The sequence below is a fragment of the Nicotiana attenuata genome, chromosome 1 (assembly GCF_001879085.1).
Source record: "Nicotiana attenuata strain UT chromosome 1, NIATTr2, whole genome shotgun sequence".
In the NCBI taxonomy this organism is placed as follows: Eukaryota; Viridiplantae; Streptophyta; class Magnoliopsida; order Solanales; family Solanaceae; genus Nicotiana; species Nicotiana attenuata.
This window is the reverse complement of record NC_031989.1, coordinates 79,014,687-79,041,967: the sequence shown is the minus strand read 5'-3', so window position 1 is coordinate 79,041,967 and position 27,281 is coordinate 79,014,687. Positions and strand designations below refer to the sequence as shown.

At 40.2% G+C, this 27,281-nt stretch overlaps 3 protein-coding genes across 5 annotated transcripts; 1 reads left to right on the top strand and 2 right to left on the bottom strand.

Annotated features, from left to right (window-relative positions):
• LOC109229343 (protein NRT1/ PTR FAMILY 5.2-like) lies at positions 282–15,019 on the top strand. Its single transcript, XM_019394753.1, has 4 exons — positions 282–414; positions 12,741–12,958; positions 13,128–13,702; positions 14,133–15,019. Exons 1-4 carry the CDS (start codon positions 282–284, stop codon positions 15,001–15,003), a joined length of 1,797 nt encoding a protein of 598 aa, XP_019250298.1. The 3' UTR covers positions 15,004–15,019.
• LOC109229352 (BRCA1-associated RING domain protein 1-like) lies at positions 15,120–20,724 on the bottom strand. 3 transcript variants are annotated; one of them, XM_019394766.1, is made up of 9 exons: positions 20,530–20,724; positions 19,397–19,731; positions 19,066–19,166; positions 18,399–18,585; positions 18,181–18,299; positions 17,184–17,274; positions 16,327–16,492; positions 15,869–15,987; positions 15,120–15,706 (listed from the first exon to the last, which is right to left on the bottom strand). In XM_019394766.1, exons 2-9 carry the CDS (start codon positions 19,667–19,669, stop codon positions 15,362–15,364), a joined length of 1,401 nt encoding a protein of 466 aa, XP_019250311.1. In that variant the 5' UTR covers positions 19,670–19,731; positions 20,530–20,724; the 3' UTR covers positions 15,120–15,361. The 3 variants fall into 3 exon arrangements, with proteins under 3 accessions (XP_019250311.1, XP_019250320.1, XP_019250326.1); XM_019394775.1 differs by lacking the exon at positions 20,530–20,724 and adding an exon at positions 20,425–20,491; XM_019394781.1 differs by having other exon boundaries at positions 15,445–15,624.
• Positions 22,207–27,216, bottom strand: LOC109229335 (exocyst complex component EXO84A-like). The gene is made up of 7 exons (XM_019394745.1): positions 26,830–27,216; positions 26,333–26,430; positions 25,193–26,240; positions 24,401–24,829; positions 24,063–24,236; positions 23,150–23,286; positions 22,207–22,799 (listed from the first exon to the last, which is right to left on the bottom strand). Exons 1-7 carry the CDS (start codon positions 26,998–27,000, stop codon positions 22,514–22,516), a joined length of 2,343 nt encoding a protein of 780 aa, XP_019250290.1. The 5' UTR covers positions 27,001–27,216; the 3' UTR covers positions 22,207–22,513.

Genomic DNA, 27,281 nt, shown 5'->3' with positions numbered 1-27,281 from the left:
TATATATATATATATATATATATATATATGGACAAGACACACATTTTCAAATTAAAACAAAATTAGCATAACTTGGAATATAAAACTGTTTTGCTTTAGTTATAGGCTATTAGTATATTTTAGATGCAAAGTGAAAGCAACATTTGGAATTATGAGGATACGCATAGAAACCTTCAATGTATATATATAAAAGCTGGCACAAATTATATATATCGTAGACTTGGAAATATATATATGTAGCACAAACTAAAATCTGATATCTTGTTAATTTGTGTATCAAGATGAGTGAAGAATTAGAGAAAGGAGCTACTAATGGGAGTAAGGATTATACACAAGATGGGACTGTGGACCTCAAAGGCAAACCTCTTCTCAGATCCAAAACTGGCAGATGGAGAGCTTGTTATTTCATTGTTGGTATGTTTTATATACTCTCTCCATATATCGATATATATAACATCTTCTTTACATATATATATAGAGAGTGAGAGCAGAAGTTATAATTTAAGTTTAAAGAGAAATGAAGAAATAAAACAAAAACGTGCTTGCTTTTGGCAGACCTTACTATTAAATTTCTACAATAATATGTTGAATTACAATATATATATATATATATATATATAGAAGTTCTTTACACTTAGCTTTCAGTGTATATAGTTAAATTCTTAGAAATTTATCCATCCACTTGCTACTTTATGCATGGTTATGATTTTTGTTTTTGATTTCTGAGACATTATGGTTCTTATGCACTAATTTCAACACAAGTGTTTACCTCGAAAATACGAGTAACAATTAAACTTGTTTGTGGTTTTAAAGATACGTGATTTAGTTCAATACTAATTAATAACTAAGAAATCAAACGTATAAACCAGAGAAGAAAGTTGAATCAAACCAATGCTTAAGCAAGTCTTGACCTCGAGCTAGATGGCCTCAAGTAGGTCAGCAAGAATAGTAAAGCAAAGACAATAAAGTTAAGAGACAATTCTGATGAATAATGAGCAAGAAAGTAAGAGAGTATATTCTTTTGCCAATGATTGATGATGGGTTACAAATGATTGGGGTCCCCTTTATATAGTAGGGGAATCCTAAAATAAGGTACATTTCATTTATAGTAAGGAATCTTACTGGGACAGCTATCTAACCGCCTAGTACGGATTCGTACTAACTCGTACAAATATATTCCGAAATTTACGCCATGATCTTGGGGATGTGAAGGGAATCTTGCTCTTTTCTGTTACAAGCCCATAACGGCATTATCTCGGGGCTGGTCATACTCGACTTCGGTGCTCATTGCGTACTTCGATCTTCGAGCCTTGTACTCTGTCATCGGGCTCGATCTTGATCCATCGGGCTTGAACTAGGTCTATCCTGAACTCGGGCTTGAAGCGAATCTTCGAGCCCGTGAAATCGGGCATACCTTATTTCGACCGTATACAGATAGTCCCCGCGTTTCTTAGAGTAAGACGATAAGAAACGATTTGATCCTCGATCCTCCGATGCCTCGATCATGATGTCAATCTCGTGACGTCAGCGACTGAAGTGATTGAAAGTTCGCGTCTGCATAGTTCGCAAGGCCATTAATTGAAGGCGGCTGATGGTCGGCCATTGGTTTCCCCAAACCGTTAAAGCGACCACTATAAATAGGTCAATTTTACAACTTTTACAATCTTTACTTCTCAAATCTTTCTCAAAACCTCACTAGCTTCTTCATCTTTCCCGAGTTCATCCTTTCTTACTCTCGCTACAGCATCAATTTTTTCTCTTCTTTTGAATTTCTCAGCAGCAATGGCCAAAACATCTAAAACCGTTCCTCAGAAAGAAAAAGCCTCCTAGTCATCACGTCCGACCGGGAGTAGAACGACAGTGCCACCTCGTATCGAGGAGTGCATTCCCGAGCCATGCGAGCTTCTTCCGATTTTAAAATCTATAAGCCGGCGTCAGTTCCAGGCCGATGCGAGCCCTATGTCTCGATACATCTGCTTGATAACTGAAGATGAACTTGAGTAGGTGATAGAGGATTGTAATTGGGAGGATAAAGACGTCATGATTCCTTCCCCTGAAGAGGACATCACCACTTATGTGAAAGGGTACTTAAGCATGTATACTTATCCTTTCACATTGGGTCCCGTAGATCCAGCATTGGGTCCCATAGATCCAATCATTCTCGATTTCTATCATCAATACCGGGTGAGCCTTGGCCAGGTCTACCCTTCTTTCTGGCGCATCGTCAATTTGCCCAGGTATTTTTTGTGCAAGGTCGAGGGGATGCCTTTTACCCTCGACTATTTCATCAAGCTATACAGCCCTCTCCTTTATCGAGGCGGTCTGATAAAGCTCCAGCATCGATCCACGAAGTCGCTATTCTCTAGCATCGATGAGGACAAGGACCGAGGGTGGATGAGCCGGTTTGTCCGAATCAAGACTTCCGATTTAATTCCTGCTGAAAGGATACCATTCCCCGAGGAATGGAACATGAATCGTAAGCAAAAACCTATCGGCGAAGATTATTGCTCTGCATTCCTTATTCTTCCTCGATCTAATTCTCTTTCGATGATGCAGTTGTCCCTTGGTTTCCTGGTGCGATTCCGGACCTCGCAGGTTGGGTTCGACAATTGGCTTCCACTTCTTCACATGCAAAACGATGTTGGCGTGATTTGGCCAAGGGTCGGTGGGAGGCTAAAAACCATGGTAAGCTCACTTGTTTATATATTGGTATTTCTCTTGTAAAATACTTACTTTCTCCTTACACAGGCCTCGGAGATAATGTTGCTATGAGGCCGCCCCTTCCCAGTGAGGAGGAAATCCCAAAACCTACCAAAGAGAAGAAAAGGAAAAGAGCTTCGCCACCAAGCTCCCCGAAGCCCAAGAAAAATAGGGCTCGAAAGCCTAGGGCCGATCCCGCGGCCCTATCTGCAGAAGCGGTCCAACACCTTTGGGATGACGAGAAAGAGGGAGAAGATGACGACTGCCTGTTGGTAGCTCGGAATAAGGGGAGCACTGAAGCTTTGAAGGCCGCTGAACCAGTGATGGCTGATGCGGTTCAATCTCGAACCGAAGAAATCTCGGAGGGGAGCTCGAGCAGAGTCCCCGAGCCATCGGGCGGCAAAAAAGCACCTCGTCTTGGAGGGCATTCGGCGGACGAGCCCGAGGGGCCTAATTTCTATGCCCTTCAAAGAGAAGATAATGTTCCAAGTGAATCACTTGGGATAATTAATGTAGATGAATCACCGCCTGGTCCTGTGTTCTCTGAAGGGCAATTCCGAGATGCCCAGGCCATGAAGACTCCCGACGTGGGGACGACCCATGAAGGGAATGATATTTTTCGGGAATGTCTTGTGGGGGTCGAAGATGGTCCCGACCCTGACGCTTCGTTTATCTTCGATGAGGTTCAGCGGCTTCTAAAACAAGTAAGTTTCTGCCTCCATAATTTTTCTCGAGTTTTATTCTCGTTTTTCTAAATCTGACTCCTTTTCTTTGTGCGAAGGCCGTGACGCTTCATTGAAAAGCATTTTCTAAATCTCGAGCCGAGCTTGCCCGATGCGAGGCCGAACTCAAGAAACTTGTGGAAGAGAGGGACGGACTTAAACGCCTCTATGAACAGAAAGAGGAGAAGGTCAGAGATCTCCGAGTTGAACTAACGAAGGCTCGTCAAGAACAGACTGAGCTCATTGAGCAAGTAATGTACCCTTTGGGAGTTTGTTATGTGCTCATTTAATTTAGCGATTAACATTTCAACTCTGCAGGCTCAGCAGAAGGGCGAGCTGGTGGAGCAGCTTCGAGAAGAGCTCAAGGTGAAAGAGGCCGAGACCTTGGGGTGGAAGCAACATATGGATTGTCTCGCCTCGAAAAAAGATACGCTTCGGGCCCAGCTGCTTTCGATCGAACGCCAGCTTCAAAATGTAAAGGGGGAAAGCTTGGCCTGGAGCCGAAAGATTGAGGAGCTCGAAGCTAAATCGGCCGCCGAGCTTGCGAAGGCCAAATCTGAGGCAGAGGCGTTTGTGGCCTCTTATCGAGCTAACGCCGAGGCTGCTAATGTTCGGGTATAGGAAATCTCCACTGCTACTGAGGTCAAATTGTCATATGCTCTCGATCACGCCAGGCGACAATCTCGAAGGGAAACTCTCGAGGAAGTGCACGCCCGAGGCTTTGACCTCTCAGCTGATATTGAAAAGGCAAAAACTTTGGAAGACGAAGTTGCCGCTTTACTCTCTGATGATGAAGATTCTGCTAGTGGTTCCAAGAGTGGAAGAGATGAGGAAGAAGTCCTCGAGGAGGAAGTTCCCGAAGATGTCGCTCCCGAGGATACAGCTCCCGAGGATGTGGCTCCCAAAGTAGACTAGGCTCTTAGGATTTTTTTTTTTTGTTTTGTGTAAGGCCCTTTGTGGGCACTGTAAATACCCTTTATGAATATAAGGAATTCCTTTTCTTTTCGCTCCATCTCCGATTTCTTTCGAATTCTGTTTTTTCTTTATTTTGTGAAAATTTTTGATGTTATAACTTCAATGATCGAGTGAGCTCTGGCTCGAACTCAGAGTAGAATAAACCCTTAGGTTTTCTAGTAATCAATGGGTGATCTTTGAACTTATAATGGAATACCTTTTAAGATTTTTTTATGAATCCTCGAGCTGAGCTTAAGTTGATTTGATGCGAGCTCGGGACCCTTAGGTCCGAGTCGAGTGAGAACAAGGTCTCAAACCCTAAATGTATCAGCCCTTAGGATCCTTTAGATCGGGTCATTATGGCCTCTAAGAGATGGCTATTATTTCCCCTTTTCGGCTTAGAAGACTTAGTAAAATTTATTTATGCCTTGGCATGCATTTTTTAGCCATTGGGTTTTCTAAGGGTTTGATATCGATCGGAACCCTTTGTTTTTAGTGCCTTGGCACAAGTTTGTTTTGGATAATTTGATACCTCTTAAGGTTTCTTTAGGGCTGATTTTATCGAAGCCCTTTGATTATTTTGCCGAGGGCAGCCTTTATTTCACCGGTTTTTTGAGAATTTGAAGGCCTGTTTTTAATTGCGGAATTCGGACGTCTCCGAGCCGCGTTATTTCGGTCGTAGCCTTTAATATGGCCGTAGCCTTCGGGTATGTCTTTTGGACTTATTTCCCGATAACATTTCGAACTTGTTCGAAACGTCAGTCCCCAAGTTTGATGGCCTTGGCCTTTACGTCGAGGGATGCCTCTTTGAGGTCTTACGAATTCGAGTTTAGATGTGTTGACTGTTGATGACGGTCCCCGAGTATTCGATATGTATTTGCGTTTTGGCCCTTGAGTCGTTTCTCACAGAATCACAAGTATGGAGTTCGTATACTAGCAAATTTCTTTGAGACACAAAGTGTTTGATATAGAAAGAATGCTTCTTTGAATAATTCATGCATGCGTACATGTTTTGCCGTTGGGGCTCGACTATTCTATATGGACACGGTTCATCTGACCGCTTGGCCCATTACGAAATTTTCCTATCGAGGCCCTCTTTGGCGTGAAGTATTTTTCTCGAAAATATAACCTCTGAGGGTGATGTCCCCCTGTATTAGAGGTTGATTAAAAAGAAGCCTTGGATACTGTTGAATTCTCCTTAGGTGCACATAGTTGTTGCCTCGTTAAAAACCTTGCCGGAAAAACCCATTTGGGATAAAACTCGATCTAAGGGAAAAAGAGTGCGACGCGTGCTTTAAAACCTAAGGTCTTCGTGTATAAGGGTTCCCTCGTCGTCTTCGATCAACATCTGCAACGAGTTAGACTTAAATACAAATGGAAAAGGAGAAGGTCATACCTTAGCAATAATACCGTTTGAGTAGTGATATATTCCAATTGTTTGGCAATTATTCGCCTTCCATCGTGCCGAGTTTGTAAGACCCTTTTCCGATAACTCCGATGACTCGGTACGGTCCTTCCCAATTCGGGCCTAATTTCTCTTCATTAGGGTCTCGAGTGTTGAGGGTGACTTTCCGTAGAACTAGTCTCCGTTCCGAAGTGTCGAAGGTTGGTCCTTCTATTATAATATCTCTCGATTCTTTGCTTCTGCGCGGCCATCCGAACAAGTGCAGCTTCTCGTTTTTCATCTAATAGCTCGAGGCTAGTATTCATAGTCTCGTGATTTGATTCCTCCGATGCATTTTGAAATCTGGCACTGGGTTCCCCGAACTCGACTGGAATCAAGGCCTCGGAGCCGTATACTAAAGAGAACGGGGTTTCCCCCGTTCTGGACTTTGATGTCGTTCGATATGCCCAAAGAACCTCAGGTAGAACTTCTCTTCATTTTCCTTTTGCGTCGTTCAACCTTTTCTTTAAGTTTTGAATGATAGTTTTGTTTGTTGATTCGGCCTGTCCGTTCCCGCTCGGGTGGTACGGTGTTGATAAGATCCTCTTTATTTTATGTGCTTCGAGGAACTCCGTTACCTTGTTGCCGACGAATTGCTTCCCGTTGTCGCATATGATTTCGGCAGGTATCCCGAATCGACACACGATATGATCCCAGATGAAGTCAATAACTTCTTTTTCCCTGACCTTCTCGAAGGCCTGTGCTTCCACCCATTTAGAAAAGTAGTCAGTCATAAACAAAATAAATTTAGCTTTACCTGGGGCCGTTGGTAGAGGGTCGACAATGTCCATTCCCCATTTCATGAAAGGCCACGGGGACAGGACTGAGTGAAGTTGCTCCCCGGGCTGATAAATCATCGGTGCGAACCTTTGACATTAATCACACTTTCTAACAAACTCCTTAGTATCTTTTTCCATGCTATCCCAGTAATACCCTGCTCTAATAATTTTGCAAATCAAAGACTCGACGCCGGAGTGGTTTCCACAAGTGCCTTCGTAGATCTCCCGTAAAACATAATCGGTGTCCCCCGGCCCTAAACATACCGCCAATGGTCCATCGAACGTCCTCTTGTACAATGTTCCATCTTCATCCAATGTGAACCTAGCAGCCTTGGTTCGTAGAGCCCTCGACTCTTTATGATCCGATGGGAGATTTCCACTTTTTAAATATTCGATATACTTATTCCTCCAATCCCAAGTCAAATTTGTAGAATTTATCTCGGCATGACCCTCCTCGACCACAGATCTCGATAATTGGACGATAGTCCCTGGGACGATATCATCTTCTTCAACTGATGACCCCAAGTTAGCAAGTGCATCGGCCTCACTATTTTGTTCTCGAGGCACATGATCTAGAGTCCACTCCTTGAACCGGTGCAAGGTTACCTGCAGTTTGTCCAAATATCTTTGCATCCTATCCTCTCGAACTTCGAAGCTTTTGTTTACTTGGTTCACCACCAACAGAGAATCGTACTTGGCTTCAATGACTTCTACCCCCAAGCTTTTAGCTAGCTCGAGACCTGCAATCATGGCCTCATACTCGCCCTCATTATTAGTCAACCTAGAAGTTTTGATAGATTGTCTAATAGTACTACCTGTAGATGGCTTCAAAACAATGCCTAGCCCGGACCCTTTCACATTTGAGGCATCGTCCGTGAAAAGGTTCCATACCCCCTGATGACGTACCCGATTTTAGCAGAAGCTCTTTCTCCACTTCGGGTACGAGGGTCGGCGTAAAACCGGCCACGAAGTCAGGTAGGATTTGAGACTTGATGGCCGTTCGGGGTTGATATTCGATATCGTACCCGCCAAGTTCGATGGCCGATTTGGCCAATCGGCCTGATAGCTCGGGCTTATGCAAAACATTTCGAAGAGGGTAAGTGGTTAACACACATATGGGGTGACACTAGAAACATGGCTTTAACTTTCTAGATGTGCTTATTAATGCAGGTGCCATTTTTTCTAAGTGTGGATATCTAGTTTCAGCATCTCCTAGAGTTCGACTCACGTAATAGACAGGGAACTGCGTACCTTGCTCTTCCCAAACTAGCGCCCTACTTACCGCTATCTCAGACACTGCCAAATATTAGTAAAGCTTTTCATCTACCTTCGGAGTGTGAAACAGAGGTGGGCTCGACAAGTATCGCTTCAATTCCTCCAATGCTTGTTGGCATTCCGGGGTCCATGCGAAATCATTTTTCTTTTTGAGTAAGGAAAAGAACCTGTGGCTTCGATCCGATGACCTCGAAATGAATCGACCCAAGGCGGCTACTCGTCCTATTAGCCTTTGCACGGCTTTCACACTATCTATGATACTGATATCTTCGATGGCCTTGATTTTGTCAGGGTTGATTCTGATTCCCCGATTTGATACCATGAAGCAGAGGAACTTGCCCGAGCCGACTCCGAAGGCACATTTTTCTGGGTTAAGCTTCATGTTGTACTTCCTCAAGATTTTGAATGTTTCCTGCCATGAGTTAAATGGTCCTCTGCGCGCAGGGACTTAACCAACATATCGTCTATATAAACTTCCATTGATTTACCTATCTGTTCCTCGAACATTTCTTTAACTAGGCGTTGGTACGTGGCTCCAGCATTTCTAGCCCGAAGGGCATTAAATTGTAATAGTACATTCCAAACTTAGTGATAAACGAGGTCTTCTCCTGGTCCTCCGGGTTCATTTGAATTTGGTTGTACCCGGAGTAGGCATCGAGAAAGGTAAGGATCTCGTGGCCAGCCATGGCTTCGATCATGCAATCGATGTTGGGCAGTGGAAAGGAGTCTTTAGGACATGCCGTGTTCAAATCCTTATAATCTCCCAAATGGACCCTATTTTAAGAAGTTTAGTTACCTCATCCTTTATAAATGCATGCTTCACCTCGGACTGGGGCCTTTTTTTTTTTTGCTTTACTGGCTTGAACCTGGGGTCGAGGCTCAGCCGGTGTGTTGTTATTTCTGGTGGGATCCCTGTCATATCTAAATGGGACCAAGCAAAACAATCCATATTATCAATAAGAAATTGAATGAGTTTTTTCCTGAGTTCGGGGGTTAACCCCGTTCCCAGGTATACCTTTCTCTCGGGCATATACTCGATCACTATGACCTGTTCCAGCTCCTCGATCGTTGACTTGGTTGCATCTGAGTCTTCGGGAACAACGAAAGTTCGAGGAGTAAGGAAATCCTCCTCTTCTTCTTCAATTACCTGTTTCTCCGATTCGATCAAAGCTGGGGACGGTGATTGCTATTTGGCCGTCTGCTTATCTTTGGTGCTCGATTTTTCTGAGGCCGAAGACTCTGGTATCAGTGTCACCCCATCAACTGCAAACATTTCCTTTGCAGCTTGTTGTTCTCCGTAAACTGTTTTCACACCATCCACTGTTGGGAATTTCATCATCTGATGAAGGGTTGAAGGTACTGCCCTCATGTTGTGGATCCATGGCCTCCTGAGTAGAGCGTTATATCTCATGTCGCCTTCAATGACATGGAATTTTGTATCTTGGATGGTCCCGGCCACGTTCACTGGCAGGATTATCTCCCCCTTCATTGTTTCACTCGCCATGTTGAAGCCATTTAAGATTCGAGATACAGGAACAATTTGGTCCTGTAGGACGAGCTGCTCTACGACCCTCGATCTGATTATGTTTGCTGAACTACCTGGATCCACTAGAACACGTTTAACTTGAATTTTATTTAACAAAATAGAAATTACCAGGGCGTCATTGTGCGTCTGAGAAATGCCTTTCGCTTCCTCGTCATTGAATGATAGGATGCCCTCGGGCACATAACTCCGGGTTTGTTTTTCTCTGGTAATCGACACCTTGGTATGTTTGAATATAGGCCTTTATGGAACATCGGCCCCACGAACGATCATATGTATTACATGCTGCGGCTCTTCCTACTCATTCTTTTTGTTGGCGTCTCTTTCTCTGAAGTGGTTCGTATCTCGATCACTGAGAAACTCTCCAAGATGACCTTCGTTGAACAATCGAGCTACCTCCTCCCTCAGTTGTCTGCAGTCTTCGGTCCTATGGCCATGTGTGCCATGATATTTACACTTCAAGTTTGGATTTCTTTGAGAAGGATCGGTTTGTATAGGTCTAGGCCACCTGGTGTCTTTGATCCTTCCGATGGCTGATACGATACCCGATGCATCGACACTGAAATTATACTCCGATAACCGAGGTGCTTCCGCTGGATCGGATGTTTATCAAAACGGCTCTTACTCATAAGTCCCCGAGAGTTTTGACCTCGATCATTTCTTCGATCGTTCCGACGAGGGTTACGCCCCGAAGCGTTGTTTCTCCGATCGGCGACATATGGCTGATACCCTTCCCTGTTTGATCTTGGTTCCCTGTCCGTATCCCTCGGGGCCTTAACTGCCAATCTATTTGGATGAACCGAACCCGAGGGGGATCTCAGCTGGTCGTCCTCGACCCTGATCTTCGATTGGTAGCGATTATGCACATCTGCCCAAGTTATAGCTGGATACTCGATCAGATTTTGCTTCAACTGTCGCGACGTGATCGAACTCCGCTCGTTCAACCCCTGTGTAAAAGCTTGCACGGCCCAATCGTCTATGACCGGTGGTAATTCCATTCGATCCATTTGAAATCGGGATACGAACTCCCTTAGAATCTCATCATTCCTCTGTCTTATCTTAAAAACGTCCGATTTCCTTGTCGCAACCTTTATGGCCCTGGCGTGCGCCTTTATGAAGGCGTCTGTTAACATAGCAAACGAATCGATAGAATTTGGTGGCAAGTTATGATACCAAATCATTGCTCCTTTTGACAAAGTTTTCCCAAAAAATTTCAACAAAACCGACTCGATCTCATCATCATTTAAGTCATTTCCTTTAATCCCGCAAATGTACGAGGTAACGTGTTCATTAGGATCGCTCGTCCCGTTGTACTTAGGTATATCGGGCATACGGAACTTTTTAGGAATAGGCTTCGGAGCCGCACTCGGAGGGAATGGTTTTTGTACGAATTTCTTGGCATCCAAACCTTTCAAGACTGGGGGTGCTCCCGGTATTTGATCAATACGGGAGTTATACGTCTCTACCTTTTTGTCACTATCCTCAATCTTTTTCTCCCCCGACTCGATTCTTTTGGTGAGTTCTTCGAGCATCCTCATAATCGTGGGGTCATTCCCCAAGCCATTACCGTTTGGTCTTTCAGGCACCGACTTAGTACGGCGAGTGATTTCTAGTTCGACCACACTTGGAGTTTTATACTGACTTTGAAGCTGAGCGATAGCAACCTGTAAAGCTTGTAGCATCTCGAATATTACTTGGAGGCTAACTCCCCTATCTCCTATACCCTGCGTTCCTTGGCCACCAGATCGGACTTCCCTGCGTATACTTCCTCCAGGGTCTGCGCGTAAATACGCATTCAAAGCAATGTGTGAACTAACATCGACTGGTTCCACATTTGGCACTTCCCCAGGGTTAATCGGTGGTACACCGGCTCCCGGAGCAGCCAAATTGTTGTTTTCCCCATGAAATCCAAGACCATCATTGCCGTGTACGGGTGCGTTTTGTGATTTTGACATGTTTTAACCTGAGAACAAAAATTCTTGACAAGAACAAGTGTGAAAATAACGTGTGTTACCTGAATCAGTACTGAAATAATCACTATTATCTTCAGCCCCACGGTGGGCGCCAAACTGTTTACCTCTAAAATACGAGTAACAATTAAACTTGTTTGTGGTTTTAAAGATACGTGATTTAGTTCAATACTAATTAATAACTAAGAAATCAAACGTATAAACTAGAGAAGAAAGTTGAATCAAACCAGTGCTTAAGCAAGTCTTGACCTCGAGCTAGATGGCCTCGAGGTAGGTCAGCAAGAACAGTAAAGTAAAGACAATAAAGTTAAGAGACAATTATGATGAATAATGAGCAAGAAAGTAAGAGAATATATTCTTTTGTCATTGATTGATGATGGGTTACAAATGATTGGGGTCCCCTTTATATAGTAGGGGAATCCTAAAATAAGGTACATTTCTATTTACAGTAAGGAATCTCACTGGGGCAGTTGTCTAACCGCCTAGTACGGATTCGTACTAATTCGTATAAATCTATTCCGGAATTTACGCTATGATCTTGGGGATGTGGCGGGAATCTTGCTCTTTTCTGTTACAAATCCATAACGGCATTATCTCGGGGCTGGTCATACTCGTCTTCGGTGCTCATTGCGTACTTCGATCTTCGAGCCTTGTACTCTGTCATCGGGCTCGAGCTTGGTCCATCGGGCTTGAACTCGGTCTATCCTGAACTCGGGCTTAAAGTGAATCTTCGAGCCCATGAAACCGGGCATACCTGATTTCGACCGTATACAACAAGCTAGACAACCTTTTAAGTGAGGTACTAAACATCTCTTGATAGCCTCAAATTAAAGGTGTAATTAAATAATCTCAAAGTCTCAACAATCAAAACAATTCGTGTCTTCCCCACTTTCTTCTCCTTAAAATTGTAAAACATCTCACATTAAGGTCAGATTATTAGGAAACTCATGATACTTAAAATCATCCTGAAAATAAAAGAGAGCCTTCACGGAAAAACTGTTGGAACGAGATCTCTCATACAAAAAGACCTGAACTAAGTGTAATAACTAATATATGATCGATCAAGTAAAGTCCGCTCTAGATTAAATCAGTTAAGAAAATGGATTACATGTATAATTCAACCGTAAAAACTAACTTATGAAGTAAGAATTGTCAAAAAAAATATGATCGAGACATAACAATTCGTGTGCTCGACCAATATAGAACAACTTATATTGTTGCATGTCATGCACGTGTGTAACGTAGTATACTAGGATATATTATGAGGTGCCCCATATGTATATAGTATGGTACTAAGTGAAAAATGTTGATGAAATTAAATGCTTGAATATATATTTATGCACATACGTACAGGATATGAAGTATTTGAGAGGATGGCATTCTACGGGATAGCAACAAATCTAGTGATATATCTAACAGATGAACTGCATGAAGGCACAGTGAAATCCTCAAACAATGTGACCAACTGGGTTGGTACTGTTTGGTTGACTCCCATTCTTGGTGCTTACATTGCTGATGCTCATCTTGGTCGTTTCTCGACTTTTCTCATCTCTTCTGCTATTTACATTCTGGTAATTACTAACTTATTTTTTATTTTGAGTTGAGTTTAATTAACTTCTGCACAATAACAAATTAAAAATTCAATCACCTGACATTTACTAGTTCTTCATTCACATCATACACTCTTTTGCCTGCTTAATCCTGTCCCTGTGTCTTGTTCTTTGGCACACATAAAAATAGGGAATGTGCTTATTGACAATGGCTGTTTCATTGGAAGGCTTGAGACCTCCAAGTTGTGGCAAAGGAATCAAAGATATAGACTGTACTAAAAGGGCTTCTGCTTTCCAAATTGGCATCTTCTATTGTGCTTTGTACATAGTTGCTATTGGAACAGGTGGAACAAAGCCTAATATCTCAACAATGGGTGCAGACCAGTTTGATGATTTTGAGCCTAAAGAGAGATTTCAAAAGCTCTCCTTTTTCAACTGGTGGATGTTTAGTATCTTTCTTGGAACTCTCTTCTCCAACAGTTTCCTAGTTTACTTGCAAGATAATGTGGGATGGGGTGCTGGTTATGGTCTTCCAACTGCTGGACTTGCTGTTTCAGTGATGGTTTTCTTGTTAGGGACTCGTTACTATAGGCATAAAAAACCTACAGGAAGTCCATTCACTAGGATTGCTCAAGTTGTTGTTGCTGCAGCTAGGAAGTGGAAGGTTGTTGTCCCTAATGACCCAAAGGAGCTTCATGAGCTGAGCTTGGAAGAGTACGCTACCTCTGCAGGGCTCTTCAGAATTGATCATACCATTTCTTTAAGGTGAAAATCTTGTGATATTTAATTCATTTACACAGACAATTTACACTTGGTCAACGTTTCCGCTTGTGGCCAGGAAGTCAAGGGTTCAAGCCGCGAAAAGAACCTCTTGGAGAAACGCAAGATAAGGTTGCGTCCAATAGACCTAATGTGGTCCGGCCCTTCTTTGGACCCCGCGTATAGCGGGCGCTTAATGTATCGGGCTGCACTTTAGTGTATTTTAACTTGTTGTAGCATATAACGTGCTTTATTTTTGAGGTTACGGACAGTTACTTTTAGGGTGACCGGATAGTATAAAAATTCTTTTATAATGTAGGTGTACAAAAGCTACACTTTGGATTAGTTGATTTAACCATATTATTAGGACCATATTAATGCTGGTTTTTAATTTCTTTACTTGGATTATATGTGATTGAGATCATGTTGAATGCAGACCTCTTGACAAGGCAGCAGTGAAAACAGGGCCTAGTTCACCCTGGAAACTTTGTCCAGTAACCCAAGTTGAAGAAGCTAAGCAAATGATAAAAATGCTTCCAATACTTATAGCAATGTTCATACCAAGCACAATGCTAGCACAGACACATACCCTCTTCATTAAGCAAGGGACAACCTTGAAGAGAGGAATCGGTCCGAATTTTGAAATTCCTCCAGCATCTCTTACTGTCTTCATAACAATCTCCATGTTGGTCACCCTTGTTGTCTATGACCGCGTCATGGTACCTATTCTTCGAAAATACACAAAGAACCCGAGGGGGATCACATTGTTGCAGAGACTCGGGATTGGCCTTGTCTTGCATATCATAGTCATGCTCATTGCCTCGTTCGTTGAAAGGAAGAGGCTCAGTGTAGCTAGAGAACATGGAATTACTGGGAAAAAACAGATTGTTCCTCTATCTATTTTCTTTCTGCTTCCCCAGTTTGCCTTGATGGGAGTTGCTGATAACTTTGTGGAAGTTGCAAAACTTGAGTTTTTCTATGACCAAGCACCAGAGAGCATGAAAAGCCTTGGGACTGCATATGCTACAACAAGCTTGGGTGTTGGCTACTTCCTCAGCAGCTTTCTGCTGTCAACTGTGGCAGATGTTACCAAGAAAAATGGACACCATGGGTGGATTTTGGACAACCTCAATATCTCTCATTTGGACTATTATTATGCATTTTATGCTGTCTTGAGCTTTCTCAACCTTCTTTTCTTCCTGGTTGTAGCAAAATTCTTCGTTTATAACACCGAGACCAACAAAACCAACAAAGAGTTGCAGGAGGCCATGCAACCCTCACTTAGCAAGCCCATAATTGGAGAATAGAAGGCACCGGTTAAATAGCCAGTTTGCAAACCTCCTTCAGCTACATACTTTACAGAAATGTGTAATACAAACTTGTGTAACTTACACATTTCCAAAACTATAGGTAGAGCCAAGCCTGTTATAACTCTATTTCATAATGGATTTCTTTTCAGTATGTTCAGTACATAAGATCAAAGTTTATTTTTGTTTCGCATACTATACACAAAATATTGGAAGGACATCTGGCGTTAAGATTCAACTAGGTTGCCCTGGTACGAAATATGTATAACGTCATACAAACATCAGAGATGCTTTACCCTCATCTATCACAGATATACAGTCATCTAGCAGGACCCTTTTTACCCGTGACAATCCCTCATCAGCAAAAAGGTACCAGTTTACATGCAGCAACACACTCCAGAATCCAAGTATGCTGAATGACCTGACAACCAATTTGCTTGGCGAGATCCTCAGCTTCAGCTAATCTTTGCTTCAAAATAACGCTTTCTTCTTCAAACATGCAACCCCGTGGGGGATCACAGTTGTATACAACTAGATAAAGTGGGTGAGTTTCCTGTGCAGCATGAGTCTGTTCCACCAACTGTTCCTTGCTCTGAATGCTAGCGCCTCCAGCCTTCTCAACTAGATTTAACAAGTCAACTTTGTAAGTTGGCACAAAATCCCCACTCAAATAAAACTTGAAACCATCAAAAAGCTTTGGAGCCTGCAGTATAAAGGAAGAAGGGTTTACTGTATACATAAAAGCTTTTAACATGTGCTACATCAGTTTGGAACCAGAAAAAGAAAAGATCTTTAGCCTTGAATTGTATTCACAAGGAATATAATAAACTAGCTTCTCAATATCTTGCAATTACCAGACACTTACATTAGTTGAGGCCCTGAGCCTTCCAGCTTTGGGGCCCCCCGAACAGCCGTGATTGTCTAGACTTATTTCATAAAGTTCTTCCTTTATTGGACCATTTGCTGCAATACAAGCTTTTACCCCTGCAAACAAATAAGTCCATTGATAGGAGAATGGAATTTAAATAAAATAATCATACTTTTCCATTAGGCAACTAGATAATTATTGACCAAGGCCAAGCAAACTATTTCCAAAAGAAGCCCATGCCCTCAAGTGGCTTTGGAGAAGTTGCACATGTACCCAGGTGTTTCTCTCATATTTCACTCCGCTCAACACCAAAGAAACTTTATTCTTATGTCACCACGCATTCTACCTATTGCATTTCTTGCTTCTATGGCAATTCAACATGCCCCTCATTACATGGAGAACTAAATGAACGTTCTATTTCAAAAGTACTTTTAGATAAAAGGAAAAGCGCTTACAGTCCATCGTTAGGATCCATTTTCCACTCAAAATTGCCATGAGAACTTTAAATGTTCTGGTGCATGCACCCTTTTCATCTGTTGCTGCAACAACATGTGTGACATTTGGTTTCCAAAACTTGCACACAGTCGCACCGCACATATTAGCAAATGTCACCAACACATACTGCAAAAATATCAAAAAATACACTAAGATGAATTAATAATGTTAGAATATTTCAACTAACAAATCTCAAATAGAAAGAAGCTACCATTTTTTCTACTTCAAAGGTTTCTCTCAAAATAAAAGGACATTTAAGTGGGACAATGTGCAAATGCCTCCAGGGCTCAGTTCAAGTGGCAAAGGTTGAGGGACTTGTGACTTAAGTCATAGTCGTGCCCTGCGTTGTGAGAACTAAGCCTCGTATTTAAGTGGAGAAGGGCCATTATCCCAAGTTTCGAAGGCTGCAGTTGGACCTAATGGTTGGCCTCAGACGTGGGTCAAAGTACAAATACTGTACAATTAAATAAATAAAAGTAAAGACACCAAAATTAGCGGATCTTTCATACACTGCTTTTTCCAGGACATGCATCAACCAGGACTGAGACAATTTAACTTAATGTTGACAGACACCAAGCTAAACCGTCTATGCATGACCATAATAAGTTGACTCCTCTAGTGTACCAGAGAGAGCTGAAATAAACAAACAGCTTCTGCCTCGAAATATGCCAGAGGCAAAGCTTGCCCATAAAAAGGACCATCTCACTCGTAACAACATTCATTGTTGTGAGACTGATCAAACAGTCTTAAAACAGATACATGGGACATATTAAAGAACTAGCAAAGCATATTGTCAATGCAGAAAGGATAAACCAACCTTCTCTTCTGAGGATAGAGCAGACCCACAAAGAACCCATTCTTTGGGTCCACCTGATGATCTTGCCCAAAAACTCAATTGCTCAGCGGTTCTACATTCACAATGGTCAAAAGGGAAAAAAATAGTTATGGAATTGCTTACAGATGAGGACAACTATCCTGCACATTCTAATGAATATACATATCTAAATTGCTCTTTGATTTATTTAAAAGAATTAAAATCAAATGTAAGACAATACAAACAGCATGTTTGTTATGTATTTCATGAATCAATATGATGTTTTTCAATTAAGAAATGTGGCTACCTTCCTGTAACAGAGCATCCCGATCCAATTAATTCCAACAGATAATCTAGCCAACTTCTTGACAAGGATATTACTTCACTAGAAGTATCCCCATTTTACATTAATGGATCAACCCTATTAGACTACCAAGTAAATTCCAATGACTAATATAACTGGACCAATAACTTAAAATAATAAGCAAAGCTTCTATGTACATCTGTATGTAAAGATACTCCTATTAGATATAATAATGCTAACAGGCCTCAGCTTACATGACAATCAAATGAGATACACTTGCTTAGCAAAAGCATTCTGAAACCTAATTATACCAGCAATTCAAGCAGTTCTTTACCGCGCCAACTTTCCAACTATCAACAAAGGTAGATCCACAACATGTTTATGACAAGTGACACCAACACTTTTGTCATTCAATCATCATCCACTTCTCTATATCAAGACAACCATTTATGTAGGAAAAATAGTAGTCTACATATCTAGAGAATCAGCATAAAATATTGACGGTATTAGGAAGGTATCACCAATTTCTAACTTATCAGCCTTAAACCAAGGAGCTTGAGAGGAGTGACTGGATTCAATTGATAACACGCAGATATTTAGATTCCTATAATGATGTTTTTCTCATTCTCATCAACCACCTATAATTTAAGAGGTAAAGAAACAGCACAGAAGTGCCACTATATACACTCTTCTTACAGAGGAGGAATATCTGAAGTCGCTCGATGCACTTCCCTCCTAACGTGCTTCCTGGAATTTGACTTCTCAGTTGGAAATTTAGTAGATTTATGAATTGGGCACAACATGAGATAGTTGTCCTGTAATTAAAATAGATGTGAACTTTTATGGAAAACATGAAGACAAAAACTTTACAGTGCTCAATCTGATCAATTTATTAACTAGCTGTATTTACTTACCATATCCCATCGACAATCCTGGATTTCAAATGCACAGGGAACGTGATAACTCCTCCGGCATGATTTTACGTAGCAGCCAAGTGCTGCACCTTTCACGCCACAACTACTACATCTGAGTTTTGCAGCTCTTGCCAGTTCAATATTCAAATTCTTTATAGTATCTCCATCATAAAATACTCGAGGTGTCCTGTAACCAATGAAATTAAGTACCGAAAAGGTACCCAATCAAAACTTAAGTGGTATCGACTATTAAACAATTATGCAGTTTTACGAAGTACTGCAGAATGCTAAAGGGTCAACAAGAATATGATGTAATATAAGAATCGAGATTATGCTTTAGTAGTGGATGTACAAGTATTGTAGCGGAAACAGCCTACAGACATTGCCTGGTTGGCTCCCTATAATTTCAAGCCCTATCTGGATAATTCTAATTTGACTACAGATTATACTATTCAATTGCGTCGAAGGTTGCTAAAGTTCCAAAAGTTCCCTTTTTTTCTTCAGCTCCAATTGTTCATAACCATCTACCTAAACAACTCAAGCATAAAGATGAAGCACAGTCTAGAGCTGCCACTTAACTACATACCTAAAGCTCTCCCTTATCAGTTGCGCAATCATAAAACAATATTATATTGGAATATACAGCTAAATGATTAAATCCACATACCATTCAATGCATTTACTGTGCACACATATGACTTTGGAAGGAGAAGTGACATTTTCCACCACTTCCTTTCCATTAGCATAGTACAAGAACTGTCCAGTTCCCTGCAAATATTTAACAGACTGGAGAGATTAATAATAAGAATTACTTAAATGTAGCAGAATATGTCCAGATAAACATGTGTACATGAGCAAAGGATGTGGAACACAAAATAAGTGGATATTTTCCAAGTGATAGCAGTGGAAGAGGGTGTTAAAAATTTCTTAAAACAACAAAATAATAGCAGCTGATAGTTTGAAGTTTCTCCTATCATATACAGCACAGATAAACTCACCTTTGTGGTCTTAGGCGAATGACAGAAACCACAAACACTTCCTTTCAGAGGATGTTGATCTGAAACTGATTTTGGCTCACCGACAGAAGGAGATTCACTATTTTTATACTCCATATTGCAGTCGGAGTTAGCAACAATTTCAGAACTAGGACATCTTAGTTGAATATGACCATGACTTCCTAAGCTCATTTGTGACGAACCAGAACTTAGTTTCTTTTGCCTCTTCACATCCCTTTCACGAAATATATCTTCATGCCCAACTATGCAGCGCATTCGACGTCCACCACATTTGAATCATCCTCTACTGACCTCTTTACTGTAATGTTCTCTATAATCTGAAAATGAAAGGATCGCATGTGTTTAAATAATCAAAAAGAAGAAAACATATAGGAGAGAACAATTTAACACTAACACTTTGTTCCATCCAGTGGCGAAGCCACATGTATATAAGGGTGGTCAACCGACCACCCTTTGTCGAAAAATTGCACTCTGTACATAGGTAAAATATTACGTTTTAGAGGTATATAACATATATTGAACACCCTTTATCGGAAATTTTTTTCACTTCTTTTAAATTTGAACACCCTCGAGAAAATTCCTAGCTTCGCCACTGGTTCCATCCTTCGTTTAATCTAACAAATCATTTACGCCCTCTGTCCCATTTTACGTGCACACTTTCCTTTTTAGTTCGTTCCAAAACGAGTAACAAGTTCTTATATCTAGTTTAACTTAAAACTTACCATTTTACCTTTAATGAGATGTTGTATAGTCATACAAATGTCTACGGCTTGTTTTAGAACACAAGTTTTAGAAATCTTTCTTTGTTAAACTACGTGTCAAGTCAAGCTACACCACATAAAATGGGACAGAAGTACTAAAAATTATCACAACCCAAGAATCACAAACCATTAGTTAGCAAGCATCTACTGTTAGTCTGCAATAGACACTAGAAATTTTCTAAACAACAACAGCAAAAATCAAGAAACTAAAAGAAATCAAGCTACAAATGCCCCCCACGATATTACAACCTTGAGCAGATGTTAATTGCCATAATATAACGAAATTACAGAACAGAAGCAAATTGTCAGTTGAAAGGACAAACGAGAAATCAAAAGGGGAATTTTGCAGTGTACCTTTACATATACTCGTTAGGGTCAATGTTGTTGGACGGTCAGGATCTGATGATTTCTTGTGGCAGCTGATAATTCAACGGTGAATACCGTTTTACTTGCAGATTCTTTGAGCGGTACAGCGTTGGAAGTTGACGCTTGATTGTTTCCAGGAATTGTCTCCCGCTTCTTTGCATTTCCACTATGGGCTTCGTTCATCCCTCTAGTGTGATTTGAGGGGGGAAGTGAACAAATAGCCAAATTTACAAGTGGTCATTCAAAAATAGCCACAGTTTCAAAAGTCATCGAAATTTAGTCACTTTTCGCGTAAAGATAAATCTGAACGAAAATACTGTTCAAAATCCGAAAAATACTCCAGCATAATATACTGGAGATTTCCGTCGTCAAAGTATACTGGAACTCCAATATATTATACTGGAGCCAGCAAAGTATACCGGTCCAGCATAATATACTGGAAGTTCATACACAGGTGCACCGAACTCTAGTATATTATGCTGGACCAGTCTCTATTGCAGCAAAATAGTGGCTATTTTTCAATGACTTGGCAAACGCTGGCTATTTTTGAATGACCAGTCCGAAAACTGGCTAGCCCGTGCTATTTTGACCTGATTTGAGGGGGGAAAGTGCACAAATAGCCGTTTTGAAGACCCCTATTTAGTTGATATTTATAAAATTGTTTAAAACTTAGCCATTTCAAAATCAACTCCAAAACGTCGAGTCTGAAGTTAAATTTGTGGGTCTAAAGTCTGAGTTGCATGCAGTTCAATAAGACCAAGGTTCCGTCAAAGCATAGCTTCGGACACAATGATCCAAATTTGAAATGAGTGTGCTTGAAATTTGCCAAACAGGCTAAACTTTAAATAGTTTTTAAAAATTGGACAGGTTTAAGATAGGGGTACTCGAAGCGGCTATTTGGTGTCATTTTTACCACTTGAGGTCACTATTTATATTTTATCCCCTTTAACAAAGATTTGCAAAAATAGCCTTTATCCTACACCATGGAATAATTATGCTTGTTCAATTGTTCAAAATTATGTCGGACGGGGACGCAACTTTGGTACTATCTTCATTCCACATTTATTGTAAAATTGTTCTCATATTTTGATGGATATAAGAATCTTGCTTCGTTCACAAATTATGTAAGGCGAGACATAGCTTTGGTATTATCTCCATTCAATATATCTTGTTAAATTATTCAGAAGTCTTGCGGGATGGGCAAACCTGTGTCATTTAATTGTTCAAAAAAATTGTTGGACGGATATAACTTGATATTATCTACATTCTACCTATCTTGTCAAATTATTCACAAGTCATCTGACGAGCAAATCTTGCAGGTGTTGTTCAATTATTCTCAAGTTTTGCCAGACATGCACAATTGGTACTATTTTCATTCTACGTATCTTGTTAAATTGTTCACAAGTCTTGTCGAATGCGCAGTATTGGCAAGTTTTGCCAAACGGACATAAATTTGCACTATCTTCATTCTACATGTCTTGTTAAATACACAAGTCTTACCGAAAGAATAAATCTTGCATGTGTTGTTTTATCTTTGGTTGTCAAGTACGACTAGGGATAGCAAAAAGGCAGGTCGGGTCGGATATGGGACGGGTCAAAAAACGGGTAATGCAAAAATAGATAAATTATCCGACCCAACCCATATTTAATACAGATAAAAATGGATTAACCGACTCAAAATATGGATATCCACATTATCCATGACTCATTGAATATGATCACTTTTGGGAGAATTCATAGTATCCCAAACTTAAGGAACCCCCAATTTGAGGTTTTACACATGTAAAAGTTAAATCCATTAGTTATCCATTGATTATCTAAATGGATAATATAGTTCTTATCCATATTCAACCCGTTTTTTAAAAGTTCATTATCCAGAGATAATGGCTTGCTTTCATTTCCTTCTACTTCAACAGAAGTACCTTTCTGTCTCAGCAACAAAATTCACAATATTACTATGATAAAGGCCATTTTATTCTTCAACATCTTCATCACCTTCCTTAGGTACAACACATGTTTCCAGAATCTTGGTACAAGATGTAACCTCTGGTGCATCCAGGGGTCTTAATACCTCTACCGAGTTAGTAGCATCATTGCTCCCAAATGATTCAGTAGAGTTGTGTAAATTAGATTCATTTGTTTCTTCTTCAGTAGCATCAATAATCTCATTGCTATGAATTTCCCTTTTATCAACTTCATGCAGCTTCTGTAGTGTTTCAATAGCAGTCCTTGTCGCCCATCCAGTATAGCTCATGCGCCTGCAAAATAACAAGACAATATGCTGGAAAACTGAATATTTTCGAAGGAAGTCTATCCTTTTCTGCTCTTTTCCCAAACTGGATCAACCAGTTCTCAGCCAACACAATCTAAATAAAGAATGTTTACACTAATTAGTGTAAATTTAACCTATTACACCAGGCTAATGCCACTTTTTTTTTCCATGCTACTAATTTTACTTATTATGGACAGTTACTTGTGCTCGTCTTTTAGTTGACATGTTCGTGTGAACATATTTGTGCGTTGCCCGTGTCTAGAAACCAAACTCAACAATATATTCTGTCCATAGGAGATGAAAAGTTTTTGATCGCCATCATGAAAGAAAAGTTACCTTTCAGGATCCATCCCAGCTGAGAGGAATGCAGATTTTGTACGAGATTCATAATCCGAATAGGCATTCATGACAGTATCAGACAAGTATCCTCCCCATTTAGCAATTTCAAGGAGAAAGTGGATGTCAAGACTAAGCTGTTTAAAATACAAAATGAGTATTCACTCAAAAACTGTGAAAGAAGGCGAAGCACGAAAGCAGATAAATCCATCTATCACATGATCCCTACACAAACAGAAACTAAATTCTTCTCTTATTTTCAACAGAATAGGGCCACTGCATTCACTGTTAAAAAAATACTGAATATGATATTTCAAAAGGAAGCGTCAGGATTCATATTTTCTGAAAGTGTCTAGATTCATTTTATTGGACATTTATTATCTTTATTGTTTCACACAATAACGGGTCATTATTCCATAATTGTAGCCGTTGCACCATTACTCACCCATTATAACTTCTTGATTCTATTCACCTATATATACATACATTCTTTCCTTTTGTGAGTGAAACCAAGTATACAGAAAAACTCTCCTTCCTTCTGCTGAATTTTCTAGCAAGAATAAATCTTTGTTAGTTTCTGCTCCTAGTTTTATACTAGAAGAGCTTGTTGAATTCTAGGATATACCAAAACCGGGTGAAATATCAAGGACAGTGTCATCCATGACACGCCTCAAGCAATTAGAGAATTTCCGTGATTTCATTCCAATATTTCCAACATTCACCTATTCCGTCTATATTTGTTTTCTTATTTACAATTATTTTGTCGGTACAACGTCAATTTTGTATCTATATTGGAACTTATTCACCTGAAATTTTTCTTGATTGCAGACTGACTGCCACAATTGTGAATTAGAAAAGCCAAGGCAAGGGTTGTGGAATCAAAGCTTAATCTAGAGAAAGAAAATGCATATACCTGTATAAACTTGCGACACCTTTCGTTTGGCAAATTCTCTTCAGTGATGTTCGAAATATCTTCTTTATCCAAAATCATCTCCATCAGCTCACCGAATAGATCCTTTAACCAATTCATTTTGATAACAGTGTCCTCGGCATGCTCTTTTAGTTTCCTTAACGCGAAATACAGTTCCTGGTAGTTTGATGTCCCAAACAAAAAAGTTTTAATCCATAAAAGTGGACAAATAATATACTTTTATCATTATATTATCCAACAAGCGGCCTTCCTGTGAGTGAAAAGATTTAAATAAGACATGTATCATAACTGTGTTAATACTTCTGTTCTAAATGGTATACCTGGTAAGAAGAAGAGGGCTCTAGATCAGTGCAACATGCTGGAGAAGGATTACATCTATAATCACTTTCAAGTGGCAAGGATTTAAGAATTAATTTCTTGCAGAATTGAGATCTTAGTCGATCACAGTTTCGATGAATGAAGAGCTCATAATCATCAATCTCAAACTGCAAGTGGTAGGTGTCATTGAAAGCCTTCCTAATCATGCTGGAGAATATTTGTGCTATTATTGATAAGTTAGCAATAAGGGAAATTTGTTGTTCCACTGACTCTGCAATATTGATTCTTGAATCAACTTCCTCGGTTTCTGTCGGATTCAGCAGTGCACTTTCGAGAATAGCAGTGTACACTGTGAAAAGATCCAAAAGCCCTCTCAGAAGTGAGCCTTCAATATGCATTTCGATTAGAGGAGAAACTTCTTCAAGTATAGCCTACAAAATATGACAAAGGGCCATAAGCTTCTTGCTTTACATCTTAATTACTTAAAAACTGTCTGCAGTTTGAGTAGGAAATAAACTTATAATCAGGCAACTCTGAGATAAACAATTAAAGCTGTTTTCCTCTCAAGCAAGTGATGACGGGACGCAATCTAGTAGTGGAAACAAGTAAAATGAGTTGTAGCAATAGATATGGCTTCAATTTAGTCTTAAAAATGATTAACGTAGAGGAGCAATATAGGCAAGTATTAACCAGATTTTTATACTGCTAGCACCCTAGATCTTTCTCAAGTCACTTTGAACTATTCCGATACCTTATATGCTAATATATACATCATAGGTAGAAATAGGAAAAACCTGACTTAGTGTTATGAACTTCCGACCACTGTTTGCAAGCAGACAATACTCCGATAGCTGGCCACTGTTAGCGGAATAACTATCAGGCGATAGAATTCCTGATACTAGATATCTTCCAAGTACCCAAGTATCAGATGAGGTAATGATACCAATCACTTTCTTTAAGTGTTCTATATGGATCTGAAAAACTTTTTGTATACTGGGACGGATATGCTCTATCAAAGATGATCGCAATTCAATTCCCTGTGCCTCTAACAAAGAGCAATAAGACATTGTGGATTGCACAGCTTCCACTGCTGTCGATAGGCCACTACTTGGCTCTACCATGGATTTGACATAATTATTGAAATAGAAAGCAAAAGTCACAGTTTGTTCCATCACCCACCGATGTAATTCTGACTTGTGAGGAGAATTCTCGCCATGCAAGAGAGTGAAACTTTTAGCTGCTTGGGACATCATGGAAAACGAAAACTTGGAGACATCTCGAAGATATAGTCCATGTGGATATGCCTTTGAAGAAAACAAATCATGTGTGCCAGATGCAATACGTGAATGGTAATATTTAAGCAATAATTGAGTTGCAAGATTATTATCACCAATTCTGCAAAGCCAAACCAATGTTTTCTGCAGTTCAGGTGCAGAAACTCGAGGATTTTGTGCAACCAGTGTCAACTGATCTGCAATCATAGACCTCTTCTCTGATATCGTAGAGTTATAGCCCATCACTTCATCTGATGAAGTCTCTGCCAACTTGATATCTTTGAAGAACTTAGCTTCCTTCTCCAAGAAAGAAATAGCTTCGTCCAATCGCTGTTCTGAAAGAAGATCATCCAAGATTTCAGAGACCTCTTTGGTGTGAGCAGCAATAATGCTGGACAAAGATGTGTAATCTGGTAAACTTTCTTCAAGCTTTGATTCTATTGTCTCCTCTGCAAGAAACTTTAGAAAATCGCCATTTGCAAGGTCTTTTATGATCCTTTTCTGCTTTGAAACCTGGTACTTCAGTTGCAATAGATCACTCTCTAGATTTTTAGTCCCTTCAAATATCCTGCTAAGAAAGACAATGTCAGCTAACAGAAGAAGTCACTGAAATTCATCAAAAATAACTTTTCACATCGGTTTATATAGCTATTAACTAACCCTATAAATGCTGAATAATTGGTAAAGACAATTTTCTGAAAATCTTCCCCAGACTCTCTTTTCAACTCAAGGAGTTCTGAACAAAGATGAGTAATGCCCTGCAAAATCAAACATCATTAGACAGAATTTATCAGCAACAAGCAGAATATAGATTGTTTACATTATCAGGTTAAGGTGACCTACAATAACAAGAAACTTTTATAAATTGAAAAATTGTTATAACCGGTTACATTTCAAAGATAGCGTAAAAGTTCTTCCCAGTACTAATGTATTACATATGTATATATCTTAAATCCTTAAGCAAATGAGTTTAACTTGGATGTATTGACACTAAAATGATTTCTACACAGTCCATAATAAGCTGAACGATTAACCTGAAAAATAAGAGAAGTAACTTGTTAGTCTGCTACAATATGTTATTAATACTGATAGGATAAATATACTCTACACTATTTCCCGAGTAAATAAGCATATCAACAGCTTAAGGAAATCTAGACCTTAGCAGTCATGGACTGGAGCTCAGGATCAGCATCAAATTCGCTGGAAACAGAGGAAGAGTCAGCGCTGGAATGAGCATCGGTTGAATAATCTTGATCGGCGAGGATATCTTGACTGTGATCCCTGAACCGAAACCTTCTTGATGTTGAAGTAGCAGTAACCGCGTCCATGTGGATTGTTGGTGTCAATTATAAGGATGATGGTGGCCGGGAATTGTAGAAGGGAATATTGTTTGAGGTGTTGAGTGAAAAACATGCTTGTAATTTGTTGTAAATTTCTGTAAATGGGCGAACTTTGATTTTGACGTTAGAAACTGCCGAATGAAGACAGACGGAGACTAGTTGGCGGGACAAAGGAATGTCTCTTATATTGTTTTTCTCTTTTCGTTTCCTTGTGCTTGTGGCCTGCCGGCATCTTTTGGTCATAATTAACCCCCCCCCCCCCAACCCCC

Excerpts from the sequence above, each read along its gene's own strand:
- LOC109229343 (XM_019394753.1), top strand. The coding sequence starts at position 282 with ATGAGTGAAGAATTAGAGAAAGGAGCTACTAATGGGAGTAAGGATTAT. Across the intron at positions 12,959-13,127 it reads CTTCTGCTATTTACATTCTG|GGAATGTGCTTATTGACAAT; the intron begins GTAATTACTAAC and ends ACATAAAAATAG. Across the intron at positions 13,703-14,132 it reads GATCATACCATTTCTTTAAG|ACCTCTTGACAAGGCAGCAG; the intron begins GTGAAAATCTTG and ends TGTTGAATGCAG.
- LOC109229352 (XM_019394766.1), bottom strand. The coding sequence starts at position 19,669 with ATGCGCTGCATAGTTGGGCATGAAGATATATTTCGTGAAAGGGATGTG. Across the intron at positions 16,493-17,183 it reads CTCTATCCTCAGAAGAGAAG|TATGTGTTGGTGACATTTGC; the intron begins GTTGGTTTATCC and ends ATATTTTTGCAG. Across the intron at positions 15,988-16,326 it reads ATGGATCCTAACGATGGACT|GGGTAAAAGCTTGTATTGCA; the intron begins GTAAGCGCTTTT and ends ATTTGTTTGCAG.
- LOC109229335 (XM_019394745.1), bottom strand. The coding sequence starts at position 27,000 with ATGGACGCGGTTACTGCTACTTCAACATCAAGAAGGTTTCGGTTCAGG. Across the intron at positions 26,431-26,829 it reads TCCAGTCCATGACTGCTAAG|GGCATTACTCATCTTTGTTC; the intron begins GTCTAGATTTCC and ends TTGATTTTGCAG. Across the intron at positions 22,800-23,149 it reads GCTGGGATGGATCCTGAAAG|GCGCATGAGCTATACTGGAT; the intron begins GTAACTTTTCTT and ends GTTATTTTGCAG.